The following is a 26,638-nucleotide window of genomic DNA, read 5'->3' as shown; positions in this document are numbered from 1 at the left end:
CACCTATGTATGCCCGTGTGAAGGGATGCTAAGTGAGGACTGTGCCAGCTTGGTCCATACCCCACACTGATTTGGGTTCAGCATTATCTGGTGCTCGAATCCTGGAATGCCCTCCTGGTCAATCCTGATTCACAGGGCCTAGGACTGATCCTGGGGGTAGGAAGATGTGCCCTGTGGGCTCCATCTACGAGGGGAGTGGGACCTCAGCTGTTTCCTGAGCACCCCGCTTCCATCCTCAGCAGTGTGAGGGTGGCGTCAGGAGGAAGCTCACTTCAGAAAGAACACGGGCCCAGGACACTCTTAGCTTCTGCCAGCTCAGAGGTGGAGTGTTTGGGGCCAGTTCCACCTCCGCATTCAATTTCCCCGCCGCTGTGCCTAGCGTCTGCTTTCTGTTCAGTGCCTTTGTTCTTTCTACCCTCCTAAGGGGTTGTTGTTCTGCTGTTTCTGAGGCAGGGTCTCACATTGCTTTCTAGCGGAGGCTGCCTCTTGGTTCCACCTCCTGTGTCCTGCTGAGACTCTAGGCTTGGGTCGTGGCACCTGGCTTTTGTTTCTCCCATTCCCTTTAGTTGTGCAACTGACCATGCAGAGCAGGGCCTGTAGCTGTGCTACCCGGGACAGGGCACCCCACTTCTCTTTTGGTCTCTTCCTCCACAGATATGGGGCGCTTTTGACCCCACGGCTCTGACACAAAGACTGTGGCCACCCTCCTCTTGGGCCACCAAAGTCCCCACCTCAGATGGACAGGGGGTAGAAAGGACAGAGGGAACAGGCAGAGTCAGGCATTCGTGTTTATTGTGGGCTAGCAACAGCAAGGCCTGCGGGCAGCATCATTCTTCATCGTGCATCTTCTGCTGAGGAAGGAATAAGAGGCGTGAGGGCAATGGGCAAGATGGTCTGGGAAGGAGTCCCTTGAGCTTTCAGTGGCTTTAGGAAGATGCCATTGGCCCAGGGGTAGGCGTGGGGATAAACCTCAGGGACCTTGACGTCTCACCATAGGGGTGCTGGGAGCTCAGAATGCAGATCTAGGGCTGCTGTCAGCGGGAGAGTGGATTCTCAGGGTTAGGTGTCTATGGGACCCTCAGGTTGTGCGTATTGCCTATTCTCCACATGTCTAAATGCATTCGGGATACAATGCAGCTGCTCAGAGAGCAGCACGCATTCAGGGACATCCTGGTGAGAGCATCACTGGCAATCTCAGGGGAGGAACCAACCTTGGCACCGATGTCACGGCTCTTGGCCCGCAGCTTGTTGACCTGGGACTCGGCGATGTCGGCCCTCTCCTCTGCCTCGTCCAGTTCATGCTGCACCTTGCGGAACTTGGACAGATTGGTGTTGGCCTGCTCCTCCTAGGAGCCGGTAAAGGGAGGGGTAAGAAGGGGCCTGGCCTCTTAGCCCTTCAGTCTCGGGGACTGGCACCCCATGTCCCTCCTCCAGGCCTCAGCCCCAGCAGGGTCACTCACCGCCTCCTCAGCCTGGCGCTTGTAGGCCTTCACCTTCAGCTGTAGCTTGTCTACCAGGTCCTGCAGCCTCACCAGGTTCTTCTTGTCCTCCTCTGTCTGGGGGCGGTGGGAGGGAAAAAGCCAGTTTTGGGGGAGAGGAGCAAGTGTGGTCATCGTTTCCTGCTCCCTCATTCTGCTCTCCTGCCCAGGGCTCAGCGGCTTCTCCCCGCCAGTGGCTGTCAGGGGGTGCTGTCTCTCTTTGTAGGCCAACGGGAATCTTAGCTGGGGACCCACAAACTAATGAGTGTTGGGATGCTGTGAGGTTTTCAAAGCCACAGGGAACTTCTTCATGTGGTCATGTGGAGGCAGAGTGTCTGTCTGGCCTCCATCTGATGAATAGAGTTCCCCTTGCAGAAACAGGGGTACTTTCGGTCAGTGGTTCTAAGGTGACCAGAAGAGGAATAGTAAAGAAAGCAAAAGAAAAGCTGGTGTTGGCCGGGCGTTGGTGGCACACGCCTTTAATCCCAGCATTCAGGAGGCAGAGGCAGGCGGATCTCTGTGACTTCGAGACCAGCCTGGTCTACAATAGCTAGTTCTAGGACAGCCTCCAAAGCCACAGAGAAACCCTGTCTCAAAAAATCACACACACACACACACACACACACACACACACACACACACACAAAGAAAAGCTGGTGTTATCCTTGTCTAGATTATTCTAATTAACAGAGCCCACTATTCTGACACGTTCTCCCCAGCCAGAATTTGGGAAGCAAGGTCAGTGACTCCAATGACCCTTGGCCATTCCTGTCCCCATGTCATTTGATGCTCAAGGATGCCACTGCACTTTTGTCCACCATAGGTCTGCAATATTTACACTAAGCCTCTTGTATCCCCTTCTTAAATGGGCCAAATTTACCCATCTCCTTAGCATTCTCTTCCAGAAACTGAAAGCAGTAGGTCAATGGGCAGACACTCTGAGGTGGTGCACTAAGGCCCTCCCTGGCTTCCCTTAGTTGTCCCAGTAGTTCCACAGAGGGCCTCTGCTCTCTCCCGTGGACTGGCTCCTGTCCCTAAAGTGTCATATGGCGTCTTCTTGTGTCTGACTGGATTCTTTGGGTTATTCCGAAGCTTTCATTGTAGCACTTTGAAATACTAAAAAGCCTGGGGAAATGTTGAGTGAAATCGCTTTGGGGAAGTAGGAGTCTCCATTTACTGCAAAAATCCCTGTGCTCAAGCGGAACAGCCTCGGGAACGTGTCGGAGAAGCTGCAGAGAACATCTAGAGGTGCTGGTGAGAAGGGTGCCTGCCTGGCACTATGAGCGATGGCCCAGCACAGCAGGGCCCTCTCTGAGCCCAGAGGTGGGCTAGCAAAGCCATCGCTGCGAGCTGGTGCCCCGCCGAACCTGGTAGGTGAGCTCCTTGATGCGCCGCTCACTCTTCCTCATGCCCTTCACGGACTCGGCATTGCGCTTCTGCTCAGCCTCCAGCTCGTTCTCCAGCTCGCGGACCCGGGCCTCCAGCTTCTGCAGCTGCTTCTTGCCACCCTTGAGCGCGATCTGCTCGGCTTCGTCCAGCCGGTGCTGCAGGTCCTTGATGGTCTGCTCCATGTTCTTCTTCATGCGCTCCAGGTGGGCGCTGGTGTCCTGCTCCTTCTTCAGCTCCTCCGCCATCATGGCGGCCTGTGCACGCGAGAGGGGGGCGCGTGGTCTGCTCGGGTCCTGGTGGGCTCCCTGCGCGGGCTGGGGGGATGCTGGCCTGGAGTGGGGAGGTGGGGAGGGGGACTCACATCTGTGATGGCTTTCTTGGCCTTCTCCTCCGCATTCCTACACTCCTGCACCGCCTCTTCCACCTCGGTCTGGAGCTGGGTCAGGTCTGCCTCCATCTTCTTCTTCTGGTTGATGAGGCTGGTGTTCTGGATATGAATAGAGAAAAGTATCAAACACACACACACACACACACACACACACGCACACACACTATATATATATATATATATATATATATATATATATATATATATATGTTTTTTTGAGATAGGGTTTCTCTGTGTAACTTTGGAGGCTGTCCTGTAACTCACTCTGTAGACCAGGCTGGCCTCAAACTCACAGATCCGCCTGCCTCTGCCTCCCTAGTGTTGGGATTAAAGGCGTGCGCCACCAACGCCTGGCTTGGAACCATAGTTTTGTTCAGAGAAAATTAGAAGGGGTCATTGAAAAAAAGGAGGAGGAGGAGGAGGAGGAGGAAGAGGAAGAAGAAGAAGAAGAAGAAGAAGAAGAAGAAGAAGAAGAAGAAGAAGAAGAAGAAGAAGAAGAAGCCACCGCGCCTAGGGCTGAGGAGATGGCTCAGTCAGTGAAGGATCTGCCACACAAACATGAGGACCTACGCTCAGATCGCAGAAGCCGTGTGGAAGCTGGCGAGGCAGGGGCACACATCTGTAAGCCCAGTGCTGGGAGGTTAGAGACAGATGAAGCTCATCAGCCAGTCCAGCCAGTTGGTGAGCACATTCAGCTCTCCCTTGTCTCAAGAGAAGATGCCCGGTGCTAACCTCCGGCCTTTATACACATGCACACACATATGCACATGTGCTGTGCACACAGGTGAACATGTACATACCGCACAAATAAAAGTGAAACAAGCCTAGCTTCCAGGGTATTCCTTCCTTTTCCTTTCCTTATGAGAATGGATATGGTCCAGGAAATTACTCAGCTCTGAAGAAAGACTCCAAACAGCCCCAGGTCTGGAGTTTCACCCTTGAGTGCTTTAGTAATGTTTGTGTGTGGGAACAGGACAGTGTTTCAGGGGAGATGGAAAAAGAGTTTACGGAAGAATAACTAGAAATGATTATAATTAGAGAAAACTGTACTTGACTAACTGAGAGGGCACAGTCAGTGCATGGTGTCATTTATGCATATACTAAATTATTGAACGAAGTCACACGAGGCACTGCAGTAGTTTGGCACACTCATTTCAACTAGACCCGAATACAGTGAGAGTGTATAAAGTGGTGTCCTCCTCACGGTTTGCCTAGCAACATGAATTATGGCGTTTGGTTTGTTTGTTTGTTTGGTTTTGGTTTTTCTTTTTTTTTAAAGATTTATTTATTACATATACAGTGTTCTGTCAACACGCCAGAAGAGGGCACCAGATTGAATTGTAGATGGTTGTGAGCCACCATGTGGTTGCTGGGAATTGAACTCAGGACCTCTGGGGGAGCAGCCAGTGCTCTTAACCTCTGAGCCATCTCTCCAGCCCCAGGTTTTGGTTTTTCGAGACAGGGTTTCTCTGTGGTTTTGGAGGCTGTCCTGGAACTAGGTCTTGTAGACCAGACTGGTCTGGAACTCACAGAGATCCGCCTGCTTCTGCCTCCCAAGTGCTGGGATTAAAGGCATGCGGCACCACCACCTGGTGAGTTACAGTTTTTAAAAATGGTTTTTTTCTTTTAGTCTAAGTACATGTGTGTGCATGTATGAATATGCACATATGAGTACAGGTGCCCAAAGAGGCCAAAAGCATCAGGTCTTTTGGAGTTGGAGTTATAAGACATTGTGAGCTACTTGACTTGGTTCTGGGGACCAAATGCGGGGCCTGCAAAAGAGCAGGGAGCACACTTAACTGCTGAGCCATCTCTCCAGCCCCAGTTACACATCTAAGCTCCCAAACTCCTGTCTTCACAAATCAAGCTGGTGGCTGTCTTCTAGATCAAGGGTATCAGATGACTAAAAATGCAGTCCTCGGTCCCAGATTTGTGACTCAAAGGCACCACCCCTCAGCCATGACATACTTAGCTTCTGAGTCTATTCCTCTTTCTCAAGATAATAGTTCTCCCAGCTGCTACCAACAGATGAGCGTTGACCCCAGAAGTGAGATACTTTGCGATCCTGCTCTAAAATTATCCTGGGCGCCGACACTCGGTGGGTCTCTGTGCAGGGTCCCTAACTCTGTCACCCGCTGAGCTGGGGAATGCACAGGCCACCCCCTCACCTGAGAGTGCAGCAGCTGCACCCGCTCGCTGGTCTCGATCAGCTCCTGCTCCGCCAGCTTCCGAGACCGCTCTGTCTGCTCCACCACAGCCCGCAGCTCCTCCAGCTCCGCCTGCAGCAGGGTGTTGCGCCGCTCCACGATGGCGATGTTCTCCTTCAGGTCGTCATTGGCGTGGAGCGCATCATCCAGCTGGAGCTGGGTGTCCTGTGGGGAAAGTGTGATGGGAAAGAGCCCACACCTCACGCCATCAGAGCCTCTCATTTTGGGTCTGGCACACCCCACCCCACTCCAGCCAACAGCCTCTTGCCAATGGGAAGATAAGTGCCTGTCTCTTATGAGCTCTCCAGTCCTAGGCTAGACTGGTCCAGAGAGCACTGCTCCTCACACCTACACATCCAGGAGGCAGGCGGCTCCTACTTTCTCATATTTGTTAGCCTAGTTATTCCCTGTCCTTCACTATCTCCCGTTCAAGTGTTAACTGGGCCCAGCTCTGCTCAGCTTTCAGGACTGGATCAGAATGATTTGGCTGTAGACCTTTACCATCCATCTTTCTGACTCACTCCGACTCACCACCTCCTGAGAGCCCGGCTCCTGTTACCTTCAAGTGGGCTTGGGCGTTCTTCAGGTGCTTCTGGGCCTCTGAGGCTATTCTGTTGGCCTGGCTGAGCTGGATCTCCATCTCATTGAGGTCACCCTCCATCTTCTTCTTCACCCGCAGGGCCTCGTTGCGGCTGCGCGTCTCTGCGTCCAGGGAGGTCTGCAGGGAGTCCACCACCCGCAGGTGGTTGCGCTTGGCCTGCTCCATCTCCTCATCCTTCTCTGCCAGCTTCCTCTCGATCTCTGCCTTGATCTGGTTGAACTCCAGCTGGGCGCGGAGGATCTTGCCCTCCTCGTGCTCCAGGGAGGCCTGGGAGGGGCAGAGGAGTTGGAGGCGGGTAATTCAGGGCTGAATTGGGTTGGGTGTTAAGGATGAGACAATGACAGACTTTAACCAGGACTGTGGCTAAGAAAGGAGCTGTGGTGATAACCCCAGAACCCAGACTACTGTGGGAGAGGAAGTACTGGGCCCCTAGGGCATCCTGATGCCTAGACCTTCCTCTGAAAAGGGAAGACTTTGGCTTCTCAGTCACTAGACCTTTGGAATTAACATAGCAGGAGTTTCTGACCTACCCACCCTCCAAAAAAAATCATAGAAAAGGTTGAAGTTTCTATAGCTCCAATATGGGACTGTCCCAGATTTCTAAGTAACAATGGCCAGCACATAACAAGTTCTTGACTGTGTTATCTCACCTCATCTTCATAAATCATACACAAAAACCATCTTATGAGGTGTATGCATTAGTCCCACCTTACAGATGAGGACAGCAAGGCACACAGATGGTCTCATGCAAGGCTTCAAACCTAGGTCGTTTGACCCTGGAGCCTGTGTCCCTCCCCAGCTGTTTGAGCTGCCTTTATGATGGACAGATTCCAACTGGAATCTTCTGTCCTAAAATCAGACCGTGGCATTGTCCAATGTGAAGAAGACCTTAGCTTTGGAGGCAGTCATGATTACTGGGTATATGATCCACTAAGAATGGGAGCCAGTAGACTTTTGTCTTTGGGTCGGGGTGACTCCTGTAAGGTAGGACACAGTAGGGCAGACTGGAGAGCCTGGCCCTTCACCTCAGCCTCCTCCAGGGCGGACTGCAGCTCCATTTTCTCCACCTCCAGCTGCTTGCGGACCTTTTCCAGCTCGTGCACATTCTTTCCCCCTTCTCCCAGCTGTTCAGTCAGGTCTGAGATCTCCTCTGGGGACCAGAGGACCAGAAAGATCAGTCAGTGTTCCAGTGCTGGTCCCAATTGGTCCTCCCCACCCCCTTCCCCGCCTGGCCCCCACACACCCTGAAGGTTCTTGTTCTCCCGCTTGAAGGTCTCCAGGTGCTCCAATGACTCCTCATAGGCATTCTTGAGCTTGAAGAGCTCTGTGCTCAGGGAGCGTGCCTCCTTCTGGGAAGACTCCAGCTCTGACTGGGACTCCTCATACTTCTGCTTCCACTCTGCCAGGATCTGTAGGAAGGCAGGGGCACACTGTCCAGAGCTGCCCCGGCCCTCCCTCCCCCGCCTCCAAGGAGAAGGCTCTGGCGTGAGCTGGCACTGAGCCCCGCCATCACCGTGCACGCTGTCCACGGCTCCGCCGTGGGCCTACCTTGTCGAAGTTCCTCTGCTTCTTGTCCAGGGCTGCAGCGGCAGCATTGGAGCGCTCCACGTCCACCATGAGGTCCTCAATCTCATTCTGCAGCCTGTGTTTGGTCTTCTCCAGTGAGGAGCACTTGGCGTTGACAGCCTCCACAGCCTCCTCTGCGTCCTGGAGCCTCTGGGCCAGCTTCTTCCTGTCCGGGGGAATGGGTGTGACTGTACTTGGAGCAACAAGGCCTTGAGATGATCCCCCTCTTCCTAGTGTTGATGAGAAAGACCCAGCTTCTCCCCACAGCTCCCTGAGACGTTGGAACCCCAGCCTAGAGGAGGTGAGGCTGCTGGTACCTAGAACAGAGTCTTCTGGCATAGGCTGCTCAGGCTTCCCCATACACACAGCAGTCTGGGTGGCAGTGACCACCCCCCAGACTGAATCCCCCAGGCTGAATGACGATAGCTCCTCTGACCAACAAGCTTTTTGCTCGTCTTATACGTGAGTGTCAGGTATAACCCGGGCCAAAAGCTCACCCGTCAAAGGACATAAGTCAGGGCCGGTCAGACGGACGTTCCAGGTTGCAAGAGTTAGACTTTTTACCAAGGGCCTCCACTGCTCACCGGGACCCCCCATTCTCTGTTCTCCCACTCCATGGCTGTGTCTACTCTGCCTGTCTTCTGATCGGGTGCTCTGGCTCTGCTCCTTTCTTTGTGGACCCACATGGTCGTCATAGAGGACTCACTTGGCCTCCTCCAGCTCCTCGGTCCTCTGTATGGCGTCCGTCTCATACTTGGTCCTCCACTGGGCCACCTCGGAGTTGGCCTTGGACAGGACACGCTGCAGCTCGGCCTTGGCCTCCATTTCCTCCTCATACTGTTCCCGCAGCAGATCACAGTCGTGCCGGGCTGACTGCAGGGCGTGGGCCAGGGCATTCTTGGCCTGGGAAGAGGTGGGCATCAAGGAGACAGGAACAAACTCAGCCCCACCCCATTCTCTAGGTTCTTATGTCTGTTTACGTCAGTCAAGGCCCAGACTTGACAGATGAAGGGGATTCTCAGCATCTTTGAGTGGTTTTCATTCGCCTACCTCTCTCTCACACAAATAGTCGTTGAATGACTTCGAAGGTCATTTAGTAGGGAGATAGGTTAGTGGACTACTCTGGCTTCCAGCTGCATATCTGCAATGTCATGTTAATATCATGTCCAGGGATGCCACTGTCATCACCAGTGCTCACCTTGCCTTCCTCCTCCAGCTGCCTCTTGAGGTCCTCCATCTGCTGGGTGTAGGAGAGCTTCCCTCGAGTCAGCTGGGAAATCAGCGCCTCCTTTTCTTCCAGTTGCCGAGCCAACTCTCCTGGAAGTGGAATGAGGGGGTCCTTGGGCCGTGGAATGGGGAATCCAAAGCCCTACTAAGGGCAGGCTAGGGGATGGGCAGGGGCACCCACCATTTTCCGTCTGCAGCTTGGCTCGCTGTGTGGTGAAGTCATTGAGGGAGCGCTGGGACTCTTCCAGCTTTACTCGGTATTCGTTGGCCTGGTCCTCCAGTGTCCGAGACACTTTCTCCAGGTTTGCCTTCAGGCAGTAAAGAGCACAGGAAAGGTGAGTGTGGAGAGGGCCAGGACTGGCTGGGAGGAGGGGTGGAGACCCAGACCAAAGGAAAGAAAAGAGGTGGAGAGAGCACAGAGGACACGCAGGAGGGTGACACAGGCAGGGCAGAAGGGACTCCATCTGAAGAGGGGACGCGAATTAAGGAAAGATTAGTAGGAATTGTAGGTGAAGGCTATGGAGAAGCAGGGCAGACAGGAGGTGAAGGTCAATGGGAACCAGAGTGACAAGAGAGGACAGAGAGGACAGGGAGTCACAGCCTCGAGGGAGAGGCAGGAGGCAGCCACGCGGGCCCACCTTGGCCTTGATGATCTGCTCCATGTTGGAGGTGACGTCATCCAGCTCCAGCTTGAACTCGCTCTTCTCCTTCTCCAGCTTCTGCTTCACACGCTGCAGGTTGTCTATCTGCTCCCCCAGCTCGGCCACACTGTCGGCGTGCTTCTTGCGCAGGGCTGCGGCTGTGGCCTCGTGCTGCAGCGTGGCCTCCTCCAGGTCCCGCCGCATCTTCTGGAACTCGGCCTCGCGCTTCTTGTTCATCTCTATCTGCACCGATGTGGCCCCGCCGGCCTCCTCCAGCCGCTCGCTGATCTCCTCCAGCTCACGGGTCAGGTCTGAGCGCAGCTTCTCCACCTTGGCCCTGGCTGTGCGCTCGGCCTCGAGCTCCTCCTCCAGCTCCTCGATGCGTGCCTAGCCAGGGACACAGAGGTTCAGGGCTGCTTCCTGGACCCTCCATTGAGTGCCCCATCCCAGGGCTCTAAAGGACTCCCAGGTGCTAGGTCTCTATAACCGGTTTTCAACCATTGGGAACAGCTGGCAATGCCTGGAGACATTTTTAGTTGTGTGGACTTGGAGGATCCATGACAACAGCAGGCAGAAATAAGCGTGCTGCTAAACACCTTAGAATGAACTAACCATCATTAGGAATTTGGCTGATGCCAAAATTTTAAGATTTCCTAGTCGAGCATTGGTGGTGCACACCTTTAATCCCAGCGCTCTGGAGGCAGAGGCAGGCGGGTCTCTGTGAGTTCGAGGCCAGCCTGCTCTACAGAGTGATTTCCAGGACAATACAGAGCAAATACAGAGAAATACAGCAATACAGAGCAATACAGAGAAACCCTGTCTCAAAAAAAAAAAAAACAAAAACAAAACAACAACAACAACAACAAAAAAAAGAATTTCCTAAAAACATCCTAGACTCAGCTTGACCTAAGCACTGAGGATCACATTTGGAGGGGGATCCTGAGACCTCATGAGGTTTTATGAACCTCAAAGAACCCAGCTTTAACTGACTCTGCTCCGCTAACCATATGGCAGGGAAATAAGTGCTCGTGTTTTCACAAACATTTGCAGCAAGCCGCCTGGAGAACAATCAAATAGTGTTGGGATTATCTGAGTTAACCATGAAGTCTAAGCAGATGCATTCCTCGCTCTTCATGGATTCCTTAGATATGCTCAGGCCTGAGCTCTGTTCCCATTAGTTCCTTCCCAAGTGAGGTGTGTGCCTGCAAGGTGGACTCTTCTCCATACCCCCAAATCATTGTTGTAGCCTTTGTCTTGGTCTTGACTAGATTTGGAGAATACCCCACCTACCATTTTGGTCTTTTGTCTTTGTAGGGAAGATCTGTAGGATTCCATATTTTGGTGTAATGGATAATTTTAATGAAACACAGAGTGGACCCTGGGATAGGAGAGAGGGATTCTACACCTCTACTCTGAAGATGGAGAAGGTTGGACTTGAAGCAAAGGGCCTACACTGAAGAGGGAGATGCTGTATCCCAGTGCCAAGACCTGGTGATAACAGCATTATTGTCTTCAAGAGGCCAAAGAACTCATCCAGACTTGTGGCAGAAGACCCAGGGGATAGCTCATTACTCTGGCTAAAACCAGAAAGGGGTACCCAAGAAGATGGGAGGACAAACCACCCATGAATGTAAGCCTTCGTTTACAGCCCTACTGCCAGCTGTACAGTGAGAAGAATATTGAGTATAAGGGAGAGTAGGTCACTTACTCCAGGATGCCTATGGGCTCTCAGCCTGTGTTAGAGGTTGGGGTTAGTACCCAAGGACTGTGAACAGAGCAACCTATGGGAAGGGGCTTTGTGAGGGTTTGCCTCACTCTGTGCAGAGGGAGAGCAGAGATCAGAGGAGAACTGAACCCTCTCAGTTGTTCCAGAACAGAAAGGCCACCAGGCAATGTGCATTTTGGGAAAAAGATGCCCTATTTCTAGGTATGATTCTCCCCTAAAACAGCTTTGCCAAGAAGATGACACATTCTTGCTCAATAGTGGGAGGCCAGTGTTCCTGTATTGAGGAATGCTTGGGTCTTGGACTGCCCGGAGTCCCAGACGTTGTTAGAACCTTTCACATCCCCCACAGCCTTCAGGCTCTGACCCCGTTGGCCACGCTGGGAAGGTCACCTGGTTTTCCTTCAGTTTCTTCTGCAGCTGAAGAGCCAGGGCCTGTTCATCCTCAATTTTACTGTTCTGCTGACTGATGTCGAATTCTTTCCTGGGGTAGAAGGGACATGCGCCTGATGACCCTGTTTTCTTTTATTGCCCTATGCCAGAACTAGCCCCTGCCCTGGCCGTGAAGGGGGAGAAGCCTGACTGCTCTCACTTGGGGCAGCCAAGCCGGTGGGAGCACAGCACTCTGTGCCCTGGTTACCAGGCCAGATACCCTTGTCTCTCCTGCCCACCCCCGGGTCATACTTCTTGAGTTTTTCTTCTAGCTGAAGCTTGTCGTTCTCCAGGTCCATGATGCTCTCCTGCGTCAGCTTCAGGTCACCCTCCAGCTTGCGCTTGGCTCGCTCCAGGTCCATGCGCACCTTCTTCTCCTGCTCCAGGGAGCCCTCCAGCTGGCGGGGAATCAAATGAATAAATGCTGGGAAGGATGACATCCACAACTGGGGTTGGTACTCAATCCACAGTCTATGTCTTAAACTTGAGTACAGCGGGGTTGGTACTCAATCCACAGTCTATGTCTTAAACTTGAGTACAGCGGGGTTGGTACTCAATCCACAGTCTATGTCTTAAACTTGAGTACAGCGGGGTTGGTACTCAATCCACAGTCTATGTCTTAAACTTGAGTACAGCGGGGTTGGTACTCAATCCACAATCTATGTCTTAAACTTGAGTACAGCGGGGTTGGTACTCAATCCACAGTCTATGTCTTAAACTTGAGTACAGCGGGGTTGGTACTCAAGCCTGCACAGAAATCTTGGAAACACAAAGGACTCAGAGATGCCTGATGAGGAACCGAAGAGAACAGAAAAGCTCCTGGGTCATAGACATCAGATGCAGAGAGAAGAACTCACCCGTGGGCACTGACTGTAGAGTCTTGATCTGAGAGAGATGGAACATGGATACTTACGTCATCCACCTGCTGCTCCAGCTTGACCTTGGACTTGGTCAGAGTGTTGACCTTGTCTTCCTCAGCCTGAAGGTCATCCAGAGCCTGCTGGTGGGCCTCTTGCAGAGCTTTCTTCTCCTTGGTCAGCTTGGCGATGATCTCGTCCAGCCCAGCCATCTCCTCTGTCAGGTTTTTCACCTGCCCCCCAAAAAATGATTAAAAATAAATTAATTAAAAAAAACCATCACATTACTTTTCAGGTCAAAGAATGTCATCCCAGAGACACATATAAAGATGCTACCAACTAGGCCCCTACTCTGGTCTGAAAATCTTTGGAGACCTGGGTGAGCCAGGGGAAGCCGGCCTCACCTTGTTTTCCGTCGCGTGCTTCTCCTTCTCCACCTTGGCTAGTGTCAGCTCCAGGTCGTCGATGTCCTTCTTGAGCTCTGAACACTCGTCTTCCAGCTTGCGTTTCTTGGCGGTGAGCTCGGCGTTCATCTCTTCCTCGTCCTCCAGCCTTTCGGTCATCTCCTTCACCTTGGCCTCCAGCTGGATCTTGTTCTTGATCAGCTGGTCGCAGCGCTCCTCTGCGTCGTTGAGGTTGTCTTGTTCCTGGGGGAAGAGGCAGAGAAGACGCTAATGATTAAAGAGAAGAAAGATGCCGGGTCCTGTTCAGGGCTGGAGCTTCTGGATTCCTGGACTCTGGAGATGAGAGGGGCGATAATCCGGGAGGCAGAGAGAGGGAAGAGAAAGTCGTGTGGCCTCACACGACATGCTGGTAACCCTAAAGTACAGAGAGCTGTGGGGTTGGGGGAAGCGCGGGGTGGGGGAGCTGACGATGGCTCTGGGGCCTCACCGCCTGCACTTGAAGCTGCAGGTCATTCTTCTCCTGCAGCAGGGACACCATCTTCTCCTCCAGCTCCTTGCGACGAGCCTCAGACTTCTCCAGTGATTCCTTGACTCGCCCAAACTCCTCCTTCATGTTGGCCATCTCCTTCTCTGTCTCCGCGCTCTTCAGCAGGGGCTTGATCTTGAAGTAGAGCTTCATCCAAGGCCAGTTCTTGACCCCCATGAAGGCCCGGATGTTCCACTGGATAACCAGCAGGGCGTCCCTGGCAAGAAAGTGTGACGTCAGGAAGAACACCAGAAGGAAGTCTCCTCAGGCATGGCACCGGTTGCACTGGCCTCCTCCACTTAAGTAGGCACCAAGGACAAGAGGCGTTGTAACCTCACTCACCATGCGTCCTTCCAACCCAGGATCTCCACACTGAGTGGGGATTCATGACTTAGTGATCTCAACAAAAGGGTGGTACACATTCCCCTGCTGGGGGAGGGTAGTTAACAGAAGCCACCGAGAGTGACTCCTGTGTTCAATGTTTCATTCTCTGGAGACCTTCAAAGAAGTTACAGCTTATGCAGCCTTTTACATACCAGAGTCCTGTGATATATATGTCATGAAGCATAAAAACAAAATCCCTGCTCGAGAACCCACCGCCGGAGCAGGAGATGGAGCACTCAGACGTCAAACTAGCAGTGTGTGCCTCCCTCCAGAAGCCTCTACCAGAAGCAATTGCTGCTGCTGACCTCGGTTTTCATTTTCCTACTTAAATTCTTTTCTCTGAGTGTGATAGCACACACCCTTTATCCTAGCACTCAGGAGGCTGAAGCAGGTGGATTGCTGTGGAAGTCAGCATGGTCTACATAGTGAGTTCCCAGCCAGTTCTGAACACATAGTCAGACATTGTCTCAATTTTTTTAAATGTGTGTGTGTGCATGTGTTGTATTTAGACATGTGTGTGTGAGTGCGCAGCCATGATGCAGTTACATCAGATGACATACGTGCAGAGGAGGGCGTTAGGTGTCTCTCACATTCTCTGCCTTATTCTCTTGAGACTCTGAAACGGGTTTGTCACTTCAGTTAGGCTGGTACCCAGCAAGTCCTAGTGATCATCGGTCTCTGGGGGCCATGGGTTTATGCAGCCACACCTGGCTTTCCTTGTGGCTGCTGGAGGTGGAGCTTAAGTACTCATGTTTACACAACAAACACCTCCTGAACCACCCTCTTGCCTGTTTCCTTACTTCCTCCAAAACATTTTAGCAGTGTACAAAAGTAACTTTAAACAATGCATTTCTGAGCAAGGTGTGGTGGCACACACCTTTAATGCCAGCATTTGAGAGGCAGAAGCAGTGAGTTCTGTGAGTTTCAGGCCAGCCTGGTCTACAAGAGTGAGTTCCAGGGCAGCCAGGGCTATACAGAGAAACCCTGTCTCACAAATACAAAGAAAAACAAAAATAAAATAAATAAAATGCATCTCTGTTTTTATTATTTCTGAACTTTATGTATAAATACTGTGTCATTCTGAATGTCTGCTTGTATGATTTGCATTTGTTTCCTCAGTGACATGCTTTCAAAGGTCAAATGTATTAAACGATGTAATTGTAGCTTAGCCATTTCCATTGTTTTATAGTATTTCACCAAATGGCTGGAATACTATTCAACCACTCTCTCGTAGATGGAAATTGAGGTCATTTCCAGGTCTCTTTGCTCTCAAGACTAAGATCTCTATGAAAATTGTTTTTTTTTTTTGTCTCATGATGAAGGGGTTTCCCTGTGGGACTTATTCAGGAGTGGAATGGAATAGTATGTGATGATAAAAAAAATAAAGACATGAAATCAAGAGAGGACCTGTTAGGAATAAGAAGGCGTCAGCAGGAGTAGCGGAGAGGGCAGTGGGGTGAATATGAGCACGGTGCATTATATACACACGTGTGTGTGTGTGTGTGTGTGTGTGTACATGTTCACAGATATATGAACTTGTCAAAAACTTGAAAGAATTAAAAATATACGACAGTTGAACTTCAGGGAAGGACAGGGCTGGCAGGATAGCACAGCAGGCAAAGACACTGATAGCTTGAGTTCAGAAGCCGAGAACCGACGCCTGCAGATTGTCCCTGACCTCTGTATGCACCACGGCTCATGCACAGACACGTGTGCACACATACCATGTACACACGCACGCACAAGATAGGCAGATAAACGTAACACAGTTTTTAAAAGGGAGAGACTGAGAGCTGGTGAGTAGTAGCTCAGCAGGTAAAAATCTGCAAACCTGAAGACCTGCGTGTGATCCCCTTGACCCAAACATAGAAAGAGAGGCCCAACTCTGAGGGTTGTCCTCTGAATTTCATAGATGTGACATGGCATTCCCCCCCAATAAATAAATGAATCTAACTTAAAAAAAAAAACTAAGTCTGGCCGGGCGTTGGTGGCGCACGCCTTTAATCCCAGCACTTGGGAGGCAGAGGCAGGTGGATCTCTGTGAGTTCGAGGCCAGCCTGGTCTACAAAGTGAGTTCCAGGACAGCCTCCAAAGCCACAGAGAAACCCTGTCTCGAAAAACCAAAAAAACAAAAACAAAAAAAACAAAACAAACAAACAAACAAACAAAAAAACTAAGTCTGTTAAAAAGAGAATAAAATGTTTTCCAAAATCCTTCTAATTCGTACATCTATAAACAACAGGTCAGACTTCTGAATTTAGCCAGTGTTTCGGAGTGCCATTGGAATCTTTAAAGCGACTGCTCAACATGAAACCTACTGAAGAAGAGCCTCTTGTCCACGTCACCAGCAAGTGGTGCTGCCAGGATCTGAACCCAGATCTTCTGACCGTTGGGCTCTGCGTGCCTGCCTCTCATCTGACTCCTTTCCCTTCGCTCCTGCCGTACCTGCGCTCCACCATCTTCTTGAACTCAATGCGCATGAGCTGGCCTCTGGCCTGAGCCTGGATTCTGGTGATGATGCGGCTCAGCCTCTCGTCACGCATCTCCTCCAGCAGCCCCAGCAGCCCCGCCTTGAAGAACACCTGTGGGCAAGTGGGTAGAACCGGCGTGAGCACAGCCTCAGAGGAGGGTGACCAGGGTGGAAGACTGTTCGGTGGGCTCCCAGGGACACATCACCAGCGCGGTTCGAAAGTCTCAGCTGTGTCACTCATCCTGCTCTGCACCCGTTATGTGGAGCGCTAGACTCACCTTGGTGTGACCAAACTTGTACTGGTTGTGGTCAATGTCCAGGGAGCTCAGCAGCTTCTCAGCCCCTTTCCTGCTATCAATGAATTGTCCCTCAGGGATGGCTGCTGGGTTCAGGATGCGGTACCTTGGGAGGGAGATTCTCAGGGTCATTTGCATCTACAGAGTTCCAGGGACACCACAGACCCCCACTCCCACGGAGGCAGCCCACCCCTGGCGCCCTGAGCCCCGGGGCACCCCTTACCCACCTCTGCCGGAAGTCCCCATAAAGAATTCGGTTGGGGAAGCCCTTCCTGCAGATGCGGATGCCCTCCAGCACACCATTGCATCGCAGCTGGTGCATGACCAGGGGGTTGTCCATCACCCCTGGGGCAGCAGGGAAGAAGGGAATCCTGGGTAAGTGGATACCAGGCAACCTCCCCTGACTAAAACCTTCCCCACGGCTCACCTGGAGCCTTGCGCTCATTGGGGATGATACAGCGCACAAAGTGAGGGTGGGTGGTCCTCAGGTTTGTCATCAGCTTGTTCAGATTTTCCTGATTGTGAGTAGAGCAGGAGTTAGGGACCTTACGGACCTTCCCTTGACCCCTGAGCCCTGGACTCCAGATACTCCATCACCAGAAAGGAAGCAGGGTGAATTCAGTCTCTCTCTCTCTCTCTCTCTCTCTCTCTCTCTCTCTCTCTCTCTCTGTTTGGTTTTTCGAGACAGGGTTTCTCTGTATTGTTTTGAAGGCTGTCCTGGAACTCGCTCCGTAGACCAGGCTAGCCTCGAACTCACAGAGATCCGCCTGCCTCTGCCTCCTGAGTGCTGGGATTAAAGGTGTGCGCCACCAACGCCCGGCCTGGCTAGAGTTCAGTCTCATATAGTGTTTAAATAGAAGAGAAAAAAAGATTGTGTAACTAACTTTTTTCCTTCCCACACACAGATCATCAGGATAAAGTGTTGTAGCCAAAGACCCTGCGCTTATCCACTACGGGTGCTCTGGATTCTCTAGGCCCTTCTTACCCTATGGAGAGCAGACACTGTCTGGAAGGATGAGCCTTTCTTCTTGCCTCCTTTGCCTTTTCCGCTGTCGCCTAAAACACGAGAAGGGTCAATGAACAAGAGCCTAAAACCACAGGCACTCCTGGGCCGGGAAGGGCTCTGGTCCTAAAGGGCTGTGTGACTTTGGGTAAACTGTTTTCCATGAGGACAGAAGTAACCACCTCTAAAAATTGGGGAGAGTTCTGGCTAAGATGAGCCTAGAAGCTAGCTTACCTGGAGAGTTCTGCCCTATTCTCCCTCTCTTCCAACCCTGCCTTCATGATCTTTCCATTTCCTCTTTTTTTCTCAGACCACATCCGTTTCTTCTCTGCCCTACCCTTCCTTCAGCGATCTTTCCCATGTGTATTGCTCTGACAGAAATGTGTGCACCACCCTTGCTGACCTCCAGCTGCTCTCAGTCTTCAGGAGACAGACATGTGTGCCAATATCCATGACCCAAGATAGGGAAGGTACAGGTGAGTGCAGATGGGCTTGCTGGGCTCAGCTGCTGCTCTGGACCCCACACCTCTGGAAACCCCCTAGCCCACTGTAGGGTTGCCCGCTTACCAGCATCAGCAGAAGCATAGGTGGAGAAGAGTGTGGCCATGAGCTTGAGGGAGGACTTCTGGTACAAACCCACCACCGTCTCATTGAGTGGGTCCTTGTTCTTTTCCAGCCAGCCTAGGATGTTGTAGTCCACAGTGCCAGCATAGTGCACCAAAGAGAAGTGAGCTTCCTGCTTCCCCTTGACGTTGCGAGGCTTCTGGAAGTTGTTGGACTTGCCCAGGTGGTTGTCATACAGCTTGGCCTTGAAGGTCATGTCTGTGGCCTTAGGGAACATGCACTCCTCCTCCAGGATGGACATGATGCCCATGGGCTGACAGCATAGAGCAAGGAGAGAAAGAACCACTGATTACAATCCCAGCTTTGTAGGGTCCCACGCTCTGCCAAGAAGATACTGCAGACCCGCATTGCTAATGAGGGCGCCTGGGCAGAACCTCATGGCCCAAAATAGGAAGATAACATTCTTTTGTGTGCTTGCTTTTATTTTCAAGACAGGGTTTTTCTGTGTAGCCCTGGCTGTCATGGAACTCACTCTGTAGACAAGGCTGGCCTCAAACTCACAGAGATCCACCTGCCTCTGCCTCCTGAGTGCTAAAATTGCCGGCATGCACCACCACCACCTGGCTGATGAGTTTCTTAACTAACCTATACACAATTGCATTTGGAGCTACGCCATATAATTTTCCCCCAATAGCAAAATAGCTATATACTCCTAATAACTCCCCTCAAGGCTTGCGAAGACTGGAAAAAATCTTTTTCAGGCTAGGGGCAGATGTATGTACACAGCCAGACCCCTGTGGGGCAGCGATTCAAGGGTTAGCTGGGGGGGGGCGTGTCTAGGTTCTGAAAAATCCTTTCTCCTTTAGAGAAAGCAGTTCTTGGCTTTTACTGGGGCTAGAATCCTTCTGAGAATTTGACGAAACTGGAGACCGCTTCTCTAGAAAGGTGCATATGCCTCCCTACAATTTAGGGGATTCTGTAATCTCTGGACTTTGAGTACTGGCTTAGCTTGTGGGAAGTTCCCACTTTCAGTGAACAGTGACTGACTGCATGCAGGTCAGACACTGGGGTCTGGCCTGGAGCAAAGGGCAGGGCACACTGCAGGCAATCGTCTTCCGAGGAGGTGGCCCGTAATTGGTTATTTCTCAGCAAGCAGGAAGAACAAACATTTCCGGTTTCTGTCTGGGATGATGTTTCTTATGTGATACAGAAGGTCTGGAGTCCCTGGGAGGTACCCATCATATAGTGGAACAAGAAAACAAACTTTTGCCGGGTGGTGGTGGCGCACGCCTTTAATCCCAGCACTCAGGCAGCAGAGGCTGAGATTCTCTGTGAATCTGAGCCCAGCCTGGTCTACAGAGTAAGTGCCAGGACAGCTAGGGATACACAGAGAAACCCTGTCTTGAAAAAACCAAACCAAACCAACAAACAAAAAAGAAAACAAACTTTCCTCAAAGTCCGAGGACAGAAGGAAGCACTTGTGGGTGCTTGTGACCTCTACACAGTGGGTGAAGCTGGGTCTGGGGAGCAGCTTGGGATTCTGGGGATTGTAGTTTTGTGAGGTTAAAAAGGATGGAACTACTACTTCGTCTGGGTTATCAGGGAAGGGCGCTCAGTAGACCGGACACACCTTCTCAATGAGGTCAATGCAGGCCTGCAGGTCCATGCCAAAGTCGATGAACTCCCACTCGATGCCCTCCTTCTTGTACTCCTCCTGCTCCAGCACGAACATGTGGTGGTTGAAAAACTGTTGCAGCTTCTCATTGGTGAAGTTGATGCACAGCTGCTCGAAGCTGTTGAACTGGAGGAGGGTGTGGCAGCCAGTCAGGCAGGAGGACCCAGGGTCTGAGTGGCCTCCAGGGTCAGCCTAGGCCTGTGCCACACACCTGCCCAAGCCCAGCACAGGCGTGACTGGTCCCCTCCCAGGTCATGACAGGGAAGGGGGGACAGGGACTGGCTCTGTCACTACACAATCCCCACTGCCATCCTGTGCCTGGCCCACAACTGACCCTCCACACGGGACTGAAGGTGTGAGTGAGTGAGTGAGTGTGTGTGAGTGAGTGTGTGAGTGTGTGAGTGTATGAGTGTGTGAGTGAGGGAGTGAGTGTGTGAGTGTATGAGTGTGTGAGTGAGGGAGTGAGTGTGTGAGTGTGTGAGTGTATGAGTGTGTGAGTGAGTGTGTGAGTGAGTGAGTGAGTGAGTGTGTGAGTGTGTGAGTGAGTGAGCGAGTGTGTGAGTGAGTGAGCGAGTGTGTGAGTGAGTGTGAGTGAGTGAGTGAGTGTATGAGTGTGTGAGTGAGTGAGCGAGTGTGTGAGTGTGTGAGTGAGTGTGTGTGAGTGAGTGAGTGTATGAGTGTGTGCGTGAGTGTGTTTGTGAGTGTGTGAGTGAATGAGTGGGTGTGTGTGGGTGAGTGTGTGAGTGTGTGAGCGAGTGAGTGAGCGAGTGTGAGTGTGAGTGAGTGTATGAGTGAGTGAGTGAGTAGGTGAGTGAGTGTATGTGTGAGTGAGTGAGTAGGTGAGTGTGTGAGTGTGTGTGAGTGTGTTTGTGAGTGTGTGAGTGAGTGAGTGTGTTTGTGAGTGTGTGAGTGAGTGGGTATGTGTGAGTGAGTGTGTGAGTGGGTGAATGAGTGAGTGGGTGAGGGACAAGACTCACATCGAAGATCTCGAAGCCGGCGATGTCCAGGACACCTATGAAGTACTGGCGAGGCTGCTTGGTCTCCAGGGTTGCGTTGATGCGTGTCACCATCCAGTTGAACATCTTCTCGTACACGGACTTGCCCAGGGCCCCGATGGAGTAGTACACCTGCTGGACACTCTGCCCCTTGGTGACATACTCGTTGCCCACTTTGACTCGAGGGTGGCACAGGCCCTTGAGCAGGTCGGCTGAGTTCAGTCCCATGAGGTAGGCGGACTTGTCGGCGTCTGAGTGACAAGGACAGCGCAGTTTTCAGTGTCTCCCTTCCTTGTCCCAGCTTACTTCTCATCCGTGTGGCTGTGGGTCCACTTGTCCAGGCCTTGTCCCACCGCATCCCCGCCCCCTCTCTGCCCCACAAGCTCCTCCAGCCTGGGAGCAGGGCAGGGACCTGACTCAGCAGCAGGCCCGGCAGCAGGCCCTGGCCCTGGGTGAACACATTGACTCACTGCTCCCAGTTTCCTCCACTCTCTGTCTGATGTTCTAAACAACTTCGTTGCCAACCTGACTCCCAAGGCGTGTTAAAAGAACTGTGGGCCACAGCACGGGAGACTCGGCCCCCAGTGACTGTCTGCAGCATGTGAGGTCAACAGGCCTCTTCAGCCCACCTTCAGCCCAGTGTGTCCTCAACGCCTCCCCGCACCTTCAGTGCCGTCTGGCTCCGCCTGCTCCTCCCGCTGCTTCTGCTTGAACTTCATGTTCCCGTAGTGCATGATGGCGCCTGTCAGCTTGTAGACGCCGGCCTTCTCCTCTGCCGTGAAACCCAGCACGTCAAAGGCGCTCTGGGACAGAAGAAGACACATGGACGGTGGGTGGACGGTGGTCCAGGGGCTCTGCAGAACCCCCAACATCTCCAACATCCCCACTCACATCAGTGGCCAAAAGCTCCTCGGAGTCATCGATGGAGGCCACGGACACCTCTCCCTGAGACACGAAGGCGTAGTCGTAGGGGTTGTTGGTAACCAGCAGCATGTCTGTGCCAAGCAGGGAGGAAACGCAGGGATGGGGGAGAAGGAGGCAGAGAGGGGGAAGGAGGGGAGAGTGGAGGAGGGAAGAGGACGGTCAGTGAGGGCCAGTGGGGGAACACAAAAGAAGTGGAACACGGGGGGGGGGGGGGCAGGGAAGAAGCCCCCGAGGCCCCCGGGACATGTGGGGCAAGGAGAAGTGTGTGACGAGAAGGAGGACTTAAGGGGGGAGAAAACACCTCAGAGAGAGGGGGAGACAGAATGAGGAGCAAGGCACCTGACAGTGCATCCAGGGAGGTGCAGACCAGCAGGGAGGAGGGAGGAGGGGGAGAGGGGCAGAGGAAAGAGGGCAATAATGCTCAGGCTGGCCTTACCCAGAAGCTCCGGCTTCTTGTTGGACAGGATCTGGTAGAAGATGTGGTAGTTCCTCTCAGCCTTTAGCTGGAAGATCACCCGGGACTTCTCCAGAAGGTCTGAGGAAAGGAGAGAGGAGGAGAGGAGGGGAGAAGGAGAGGAGGAGAGGAGGGTAGGAGGGGAGGAGGGAAGGAGGAAAGAGCTGAGTCAGCAAAAGGGCAGGGATCCCAGCAAGAGGCTCCCACATCTCAGTGAAGAAACCCAGAGAGAGACTGGGCTCGGTAAAGAAGATGGAAGCCACGTGGTAGGCAGAGACCTAGGCAGAAGACAGAGGGAGTGAGGAGGGATAGAGCTGTGGGAAGAGAGGAGGCGTGGAGGTACTCACAGGTCTCTATGTCCGCAGAAGCCAGCTTCCCAGTGGCTCCAAAGTGGATCCTGATGAATTTCCCCTGTGGGTAGACCAGACAGAATGAAGGAAGAGGCCAGAAATGCGGAATCGTGTCTTAGACATTAGCTCAACCCAGAATGCCCTGGATGCAAACGGTCTATTTGGTGTTGTAGTTTAGTATCTGTACTAAGAAAAGGCAGCTCACTCCCAGCGAGGAGCTGAGGGGAAACAGCAGCCAGGGTTAGGACGTGTCGCAGGCCCGTGTGTGGCTTTGACTTCATCCCACTTTGTCCTGTCAGCGTTCTGTAAGGTTGATGTCATCACCCCTGTTTTCCAAGGGAAGGACTTGGGGCTCAGGGACTTTGGTGACCTACTCAGCATGTAGAAATTCAGGCCTTTGGGCCCAGAGTGTGTGTTTTACTCTCAAGTTTAAAGTGAAATAGTTTTGGAAATGTTCATAAGAGATTTCAAATAGGATCCAAATCAAGTCTGCGGACAATTTGGATTTCTTTTCTGGGTTCCCAGAACTCAAGGAGCCAGGTTGGGTCAGGGTGTGTGTGTGTATGTGTGTATGTGTGTGTGTGCATGTGCGCATGCATATACATGTGCTAAATGGCATACAAAATCTGGGTACAATATAATCAACCACATATGTTGACTGTTGGCAAAGTAGAACTCCCATTTTCTTGACAAGTTTGGATGGGACCATTTGGTAGTGGTCCAGGATCACTTACAAATCTGGAGGAGTTGTCATTCCTGACAGTCTTGGCGTTGCCGAAGGCCTCCAGAGCGGGGTTAGCCTGGATGATCTGGTCCTCCAGGGTGCCCTGTAAAAGGAACAGAGGCTTGGGGTTCATCCTCCATTCACTTCTAGAAGGTTTTGACTGGCTGGATGCCTACCTAATCCTCAGGAGTAGGGGGGGCTGGATGAACGATGAGTCATCAGCCACACGCAGGTCTCAGAGCACGTGTGTCCTGCCAGGAGGATCTTCTGCTCTGACTCTCACAAGCCCTGCTCTCCCCCCTCCACCCCATCGCCTCTGTGAGCCTGGGACCCATGCTCACCTTGTTTGCATTGGGATTGTCCTTCTTGCTACGGTCACCTATGGCTGCGATGCTGGCGAAGTACTGGATGACACGTTTTGTGTTCACAGTCTTCCCCGCTCCGGATTCTCCGCTTGAGGCAACGAGGGGCAATCAGAATCCGGGAACACCACTATTGCTCACACAAAGTTCTCCACATTCTTCCTTTCCTAGTCCAGGCCTTCTCAGAAGAGATTTGCTCCCCATACCCTTGCATCTATACCCTGGAAACACTCTCTCCCACCTGCACCCCAGGGATCGGCAGGGGCAACCCCACCCAGAACCCCGGGAGGATTAGTGCCTGCTCACGTGATGAGGATGGACTGATTTTCACGGTCTGGAAGAGACAAGAGGAGAGGCAATGGGTGGGGCTGGGTGGGGCTAGGATGAGGGGACATGGGTGGGGCTGGGTGGGGCTAGGATGAGGGGACACAGGCCAGGGCACCGGGCTCACCTGTCAGCATGTACTGATAGGCATTGTCAGAGATGGAGAAGATGTGTGGCGGGGCCTCGCTCCTCTTCTTGCCCCGGTAGGCAGCCACCACTTCTGCATTGTACACCGGCAGCCACTTGTAGGGGTTGACAGTGACGCAGAAGAGGCCCGAGTAGGTCTGAGCAGAAGACCAAGACAGCGTGTGGTTGACAAGGGGAGCTCAGGCCTGGCAGTGGCAGTCAGAGGCACCCCTGGTCACTTCAGCTGACTCCTTTCACTCTGAAGCTAGTGGAGGGCAGGGGGAAAGGAGACGGAGCTTCGGGGAGCCTTTCTACCCCCCTTTTTGTGAGTCCCCTGGCCTGTGTATGTCTCTGCAGCATACAGCAGCCACTCACGTAGATCATCCAGGCTGCATAGCGCTCCTTGAGGTTGTACAGCACAGCCGGCTCGTGCAGGAAGGTGAGCATGGCCATGTCCTCAATCTTGTCGAACTTGGGCGGGTTCTGCTGCATCACCTGGTCCTCCTTCACAGTCACCGTCTGGAGAAGGAGAATGGGTGACAGGATAGGCGACCACCTTCTCATGGGCTCTTGGCAGATCTCATTCGCCAGCCTTGTGCTCTCTCTTCCCAGGACACAGACCTGACTTGGCATCATTCCCCTAGTTCTTAGGTGTCAGGGATCCCAGCTTCCTGTCGCTAACTCCCCAGGACCCAGTCCCCAGGTGGTTTTCCTGCCCATTCTCTAAAGATATTCTAAGGTTCCTTTCTCTTGCCAGCCCCAGGCCCTATCCAGCGATTGTCTCTTTTCTGCCCCCCTGTTTTAAATACAGAAAGGCAAAGCTGGCGACTAGCAGCTCTGAAATCTGTGTACACTGTGCCGTGCGTGACTCGCCGTCTCCTGACTACAGTTCTCATGAGCACTGTTGCTCCAGGAAGACCTTTTCCTCAGAGGGGCGACCCCAACTCTGTACTCTGCAGCAGCCACAGTTGGAGTTTGACTGGCATCAGTTTACTATGCCTTGATGCCAGTAGCATCTGGCAACAGGGATTCAAGTGTTTTTACAGGGGACGGGGTGGTGGCACTTGACAGTTAAGTGATGTGCCTTGGTAGTGGCCAGGGCTGGACGGATTAGGAACCTCTGTGGGTCGTAGCTATGGATCCACACAGCCTTGGGAAGCAACAGCCAGGCGGCAGACCCGCGAGGTGCACATTTCTGAGCCCTGCTGGTGACAGGGACTGAGTCTCAGGGGTAGACCGAGAGAGCACCCAGGGAAAAGAGGCTTTGGGTGTATCGCTGGCCTCAGGACGCTCCGCTCTCAGCTCACAAGTTCTGCTCTTTGTGCTCATCTGGGTCTGAATCTGCTGTTTAGGGGAAGGGAATTTGAGAAAGGCAACTCTTGGGGAAACTGAGGCATGGACAGGCGGGATACGACTGCCAGAAAGGGAAGCTGCCTTTAATGCTGTGCCTGGGTCCTTCATCTACAGACCTCCCTGAGGAGGAAGACAATGTCCATGTAGGCATTCTTTCTGGCAAGAGAACATCCCTTGGGTGACACTCTGGTGCACCTGCTTAGGTCGCCCAGAGAAGGCTCTGGTCCTGGGGCTCTCAAGGGATTCCCACCTCTTCTCGGGCTCCTCACTTCCCACTACAGGTAGTTCCACCCTGGCCGCTTTCCCAACACCCCCCCGCATACCTTGCCATTTTCAGTTTCAGCGGTGACCTTGCCCCCCTCCCGGGACACAATCTTGGCCTTGACGAACTCCTCCTTGTCATCAGGCACAAAGCACTCTGTGCGGATGTCAAAGGGCCGAGTCTGGGCCTCTAGGCGCTCCTTCTCTGACTTGCGGAGGTACTCGGCCGCTGCCCCAAAGTCGGCCATCTGGGAATCCGTCATCTTGCCGCTCTTAAACTCTTATGGGGGAGATAGGAGGGGCCTGTCGTTCCTGGTGCGGGCCCAAGCTCCTTTGGGTAGCCTCATCTTTCCTACCCCACCCCTGCCCTGCCTCTTCTATAGCAGCTCCTATGGCTCTCCCTCCCTACCCCACCCCTGCCCTGCCTCTTCTATAGCAGCTCCTATGGCTCTCCCTCCCTACCCCACCCCTGCCCCACCTCTTCTATAGCAGCTCCTATGGCTCCCCCTCCGCTGCTCCGTGCAAGTGCCTGCCTCCCCCACCCTGAAGAGTTCTGCTCTCCTTGCCTCTGAAGTCACCTGAAAGAGGTTCTCTGCAAGAGGTCTATGTGGGGTAGGAGTGGCTAGAGCTTGCTAAGGGAGGGTGCTGGGCTGCTGGGGGGGGGGCTGGCAGCCCGGCTTCTGGGAGAACCATGCATGACCTGCTGTCTGCAGGGGAAACTGGGAGCATTCTCACCTGGTTAATCCTTTCACAGAGAACCCTGAAGAGTTTGAGCTGCAGCTGGAAGGAGGCCCCACAGAGGTGCAGCCGCAAAGAGAGCGGGCAGGGAGATGAGCCGCAGATGCAGGCAGGCAGAGAGATGGACCCAGAGACCCCGGCTAGGCTGGAACAAGCCGAGATAGGGAGCTAGGCAGATAAGAAAGGACACAGCGCG

General features: G+C 52.8%; 1 protein-coding gene across 2 annotated transcripts; it reads right to left on the bottom strand.

Moving 5' to 3' along the window:
• Positions 1–775: 775 nt before the first annotated feature.
• Positions 776–26,638, bottom strand: LOC101825281 (myosin-6-like). 2 transcript variants are annotated; one of them, XM_040740513.1, is made up of 38 exons: positions 26,440–26,638; positions 25,767–25,984; positions 24,466–24,609; positions 24,092–24,248; positions 23,947–23,974; positions 23,620–23,731; positions 23,289–23,381; positions 22,552–22,615; positions 22,187–22,285; positions 21,718–21,821; positions 21,491–21,629; positions 20,809–21,077; positions 19,787–19,957; positions 18,160–18,469; positions 17,575–17,645; positions 17,017–17,104; positions 16,817–16,934; positions 16,572–16,695; positions 16,269–16,405; positions 13,401–13,656; positions 12,914–13,156; positions 12,566–12,742; positions 11,905–12,050; positions 11,614–11,704; positions 9,495–9,884; positions 9,038–9,164; positions 8,828–8,946; positions 8,336–8,532; positions 7,612–7,795; positions 7,307–7,472; positions 7,089–7,213; positions 6,022–6,330; positions 5,424–5,627; positions 3,229–3,354; positions 2,846–3,121; positions 1,461–1,556; positions 1,212–1,346; positions 776–851 (listed from the first exon to the last, which is right to left on the bottom strand). In XM_040740513.1, exons 2-38 carry the CDS (start codon positions 25,965–25,967, stop codon positions 828–830), a joined length of 5,820 nt encoding a protein of 1,939 aa, XP_040596447.1. In that variant the 5' UTR covers positions 25,968–25,984; positions 26,440–26,638; the 3' UTR covers positions 776–827. The 2 variants fall into 2 exon arrangements, with proteins under 2 accessions (XP_040596447.1, XP_040596449.1); XM_040740515.1 differs by having other exon boundaries at positions 776–848; positions 26,440–26,637.

The sequence above is a fragment of the Mesocricetus auratus genome, unplaced genomic scaffold, assembly GCF_017639785.1.
Source record: "Mesocricetus auratus isolate SY011 unplaced genomic scaffold, BCM_Maur_2.0 Super-Scaffold_100707, whole genome shotgun sequence".
Classification (NCBI taxonomy): Eukaryota; Metazoa; Chordata; class Mammalia; order Rodentia; family Cricetidae; genus Mesocricetus; species Mesocricetus auratus.
This window is presented reverse-complemented; position numbering and strand designations above follow the sequence as displayed.

Bases quoted from the DNA above. Each gene is read 5' to 3' on its own strand.
- LOC101825281 (XM_040740513.1), bottom strand. From the start codon at position 25,967: ATGACGGATTCCCAGATGGCCGACTTTGGGGCAGCGGCCGAGTACCTC. The intron at 22,616-23,288 runs GTAAGTGATCCT...GTCTACCCACAG, and splicing joins ATGACAACTCCTCCAGATTT to GGGAAATTCATCAGGATCCA. The intron at 12,051-12,565 runs GTAAGTATCCAT...ATTCCCCGCCAG, and splicing joins TGGAGCAGCAGGTGGATGAC to CTGGAGGGCTCCCTGGAGCA.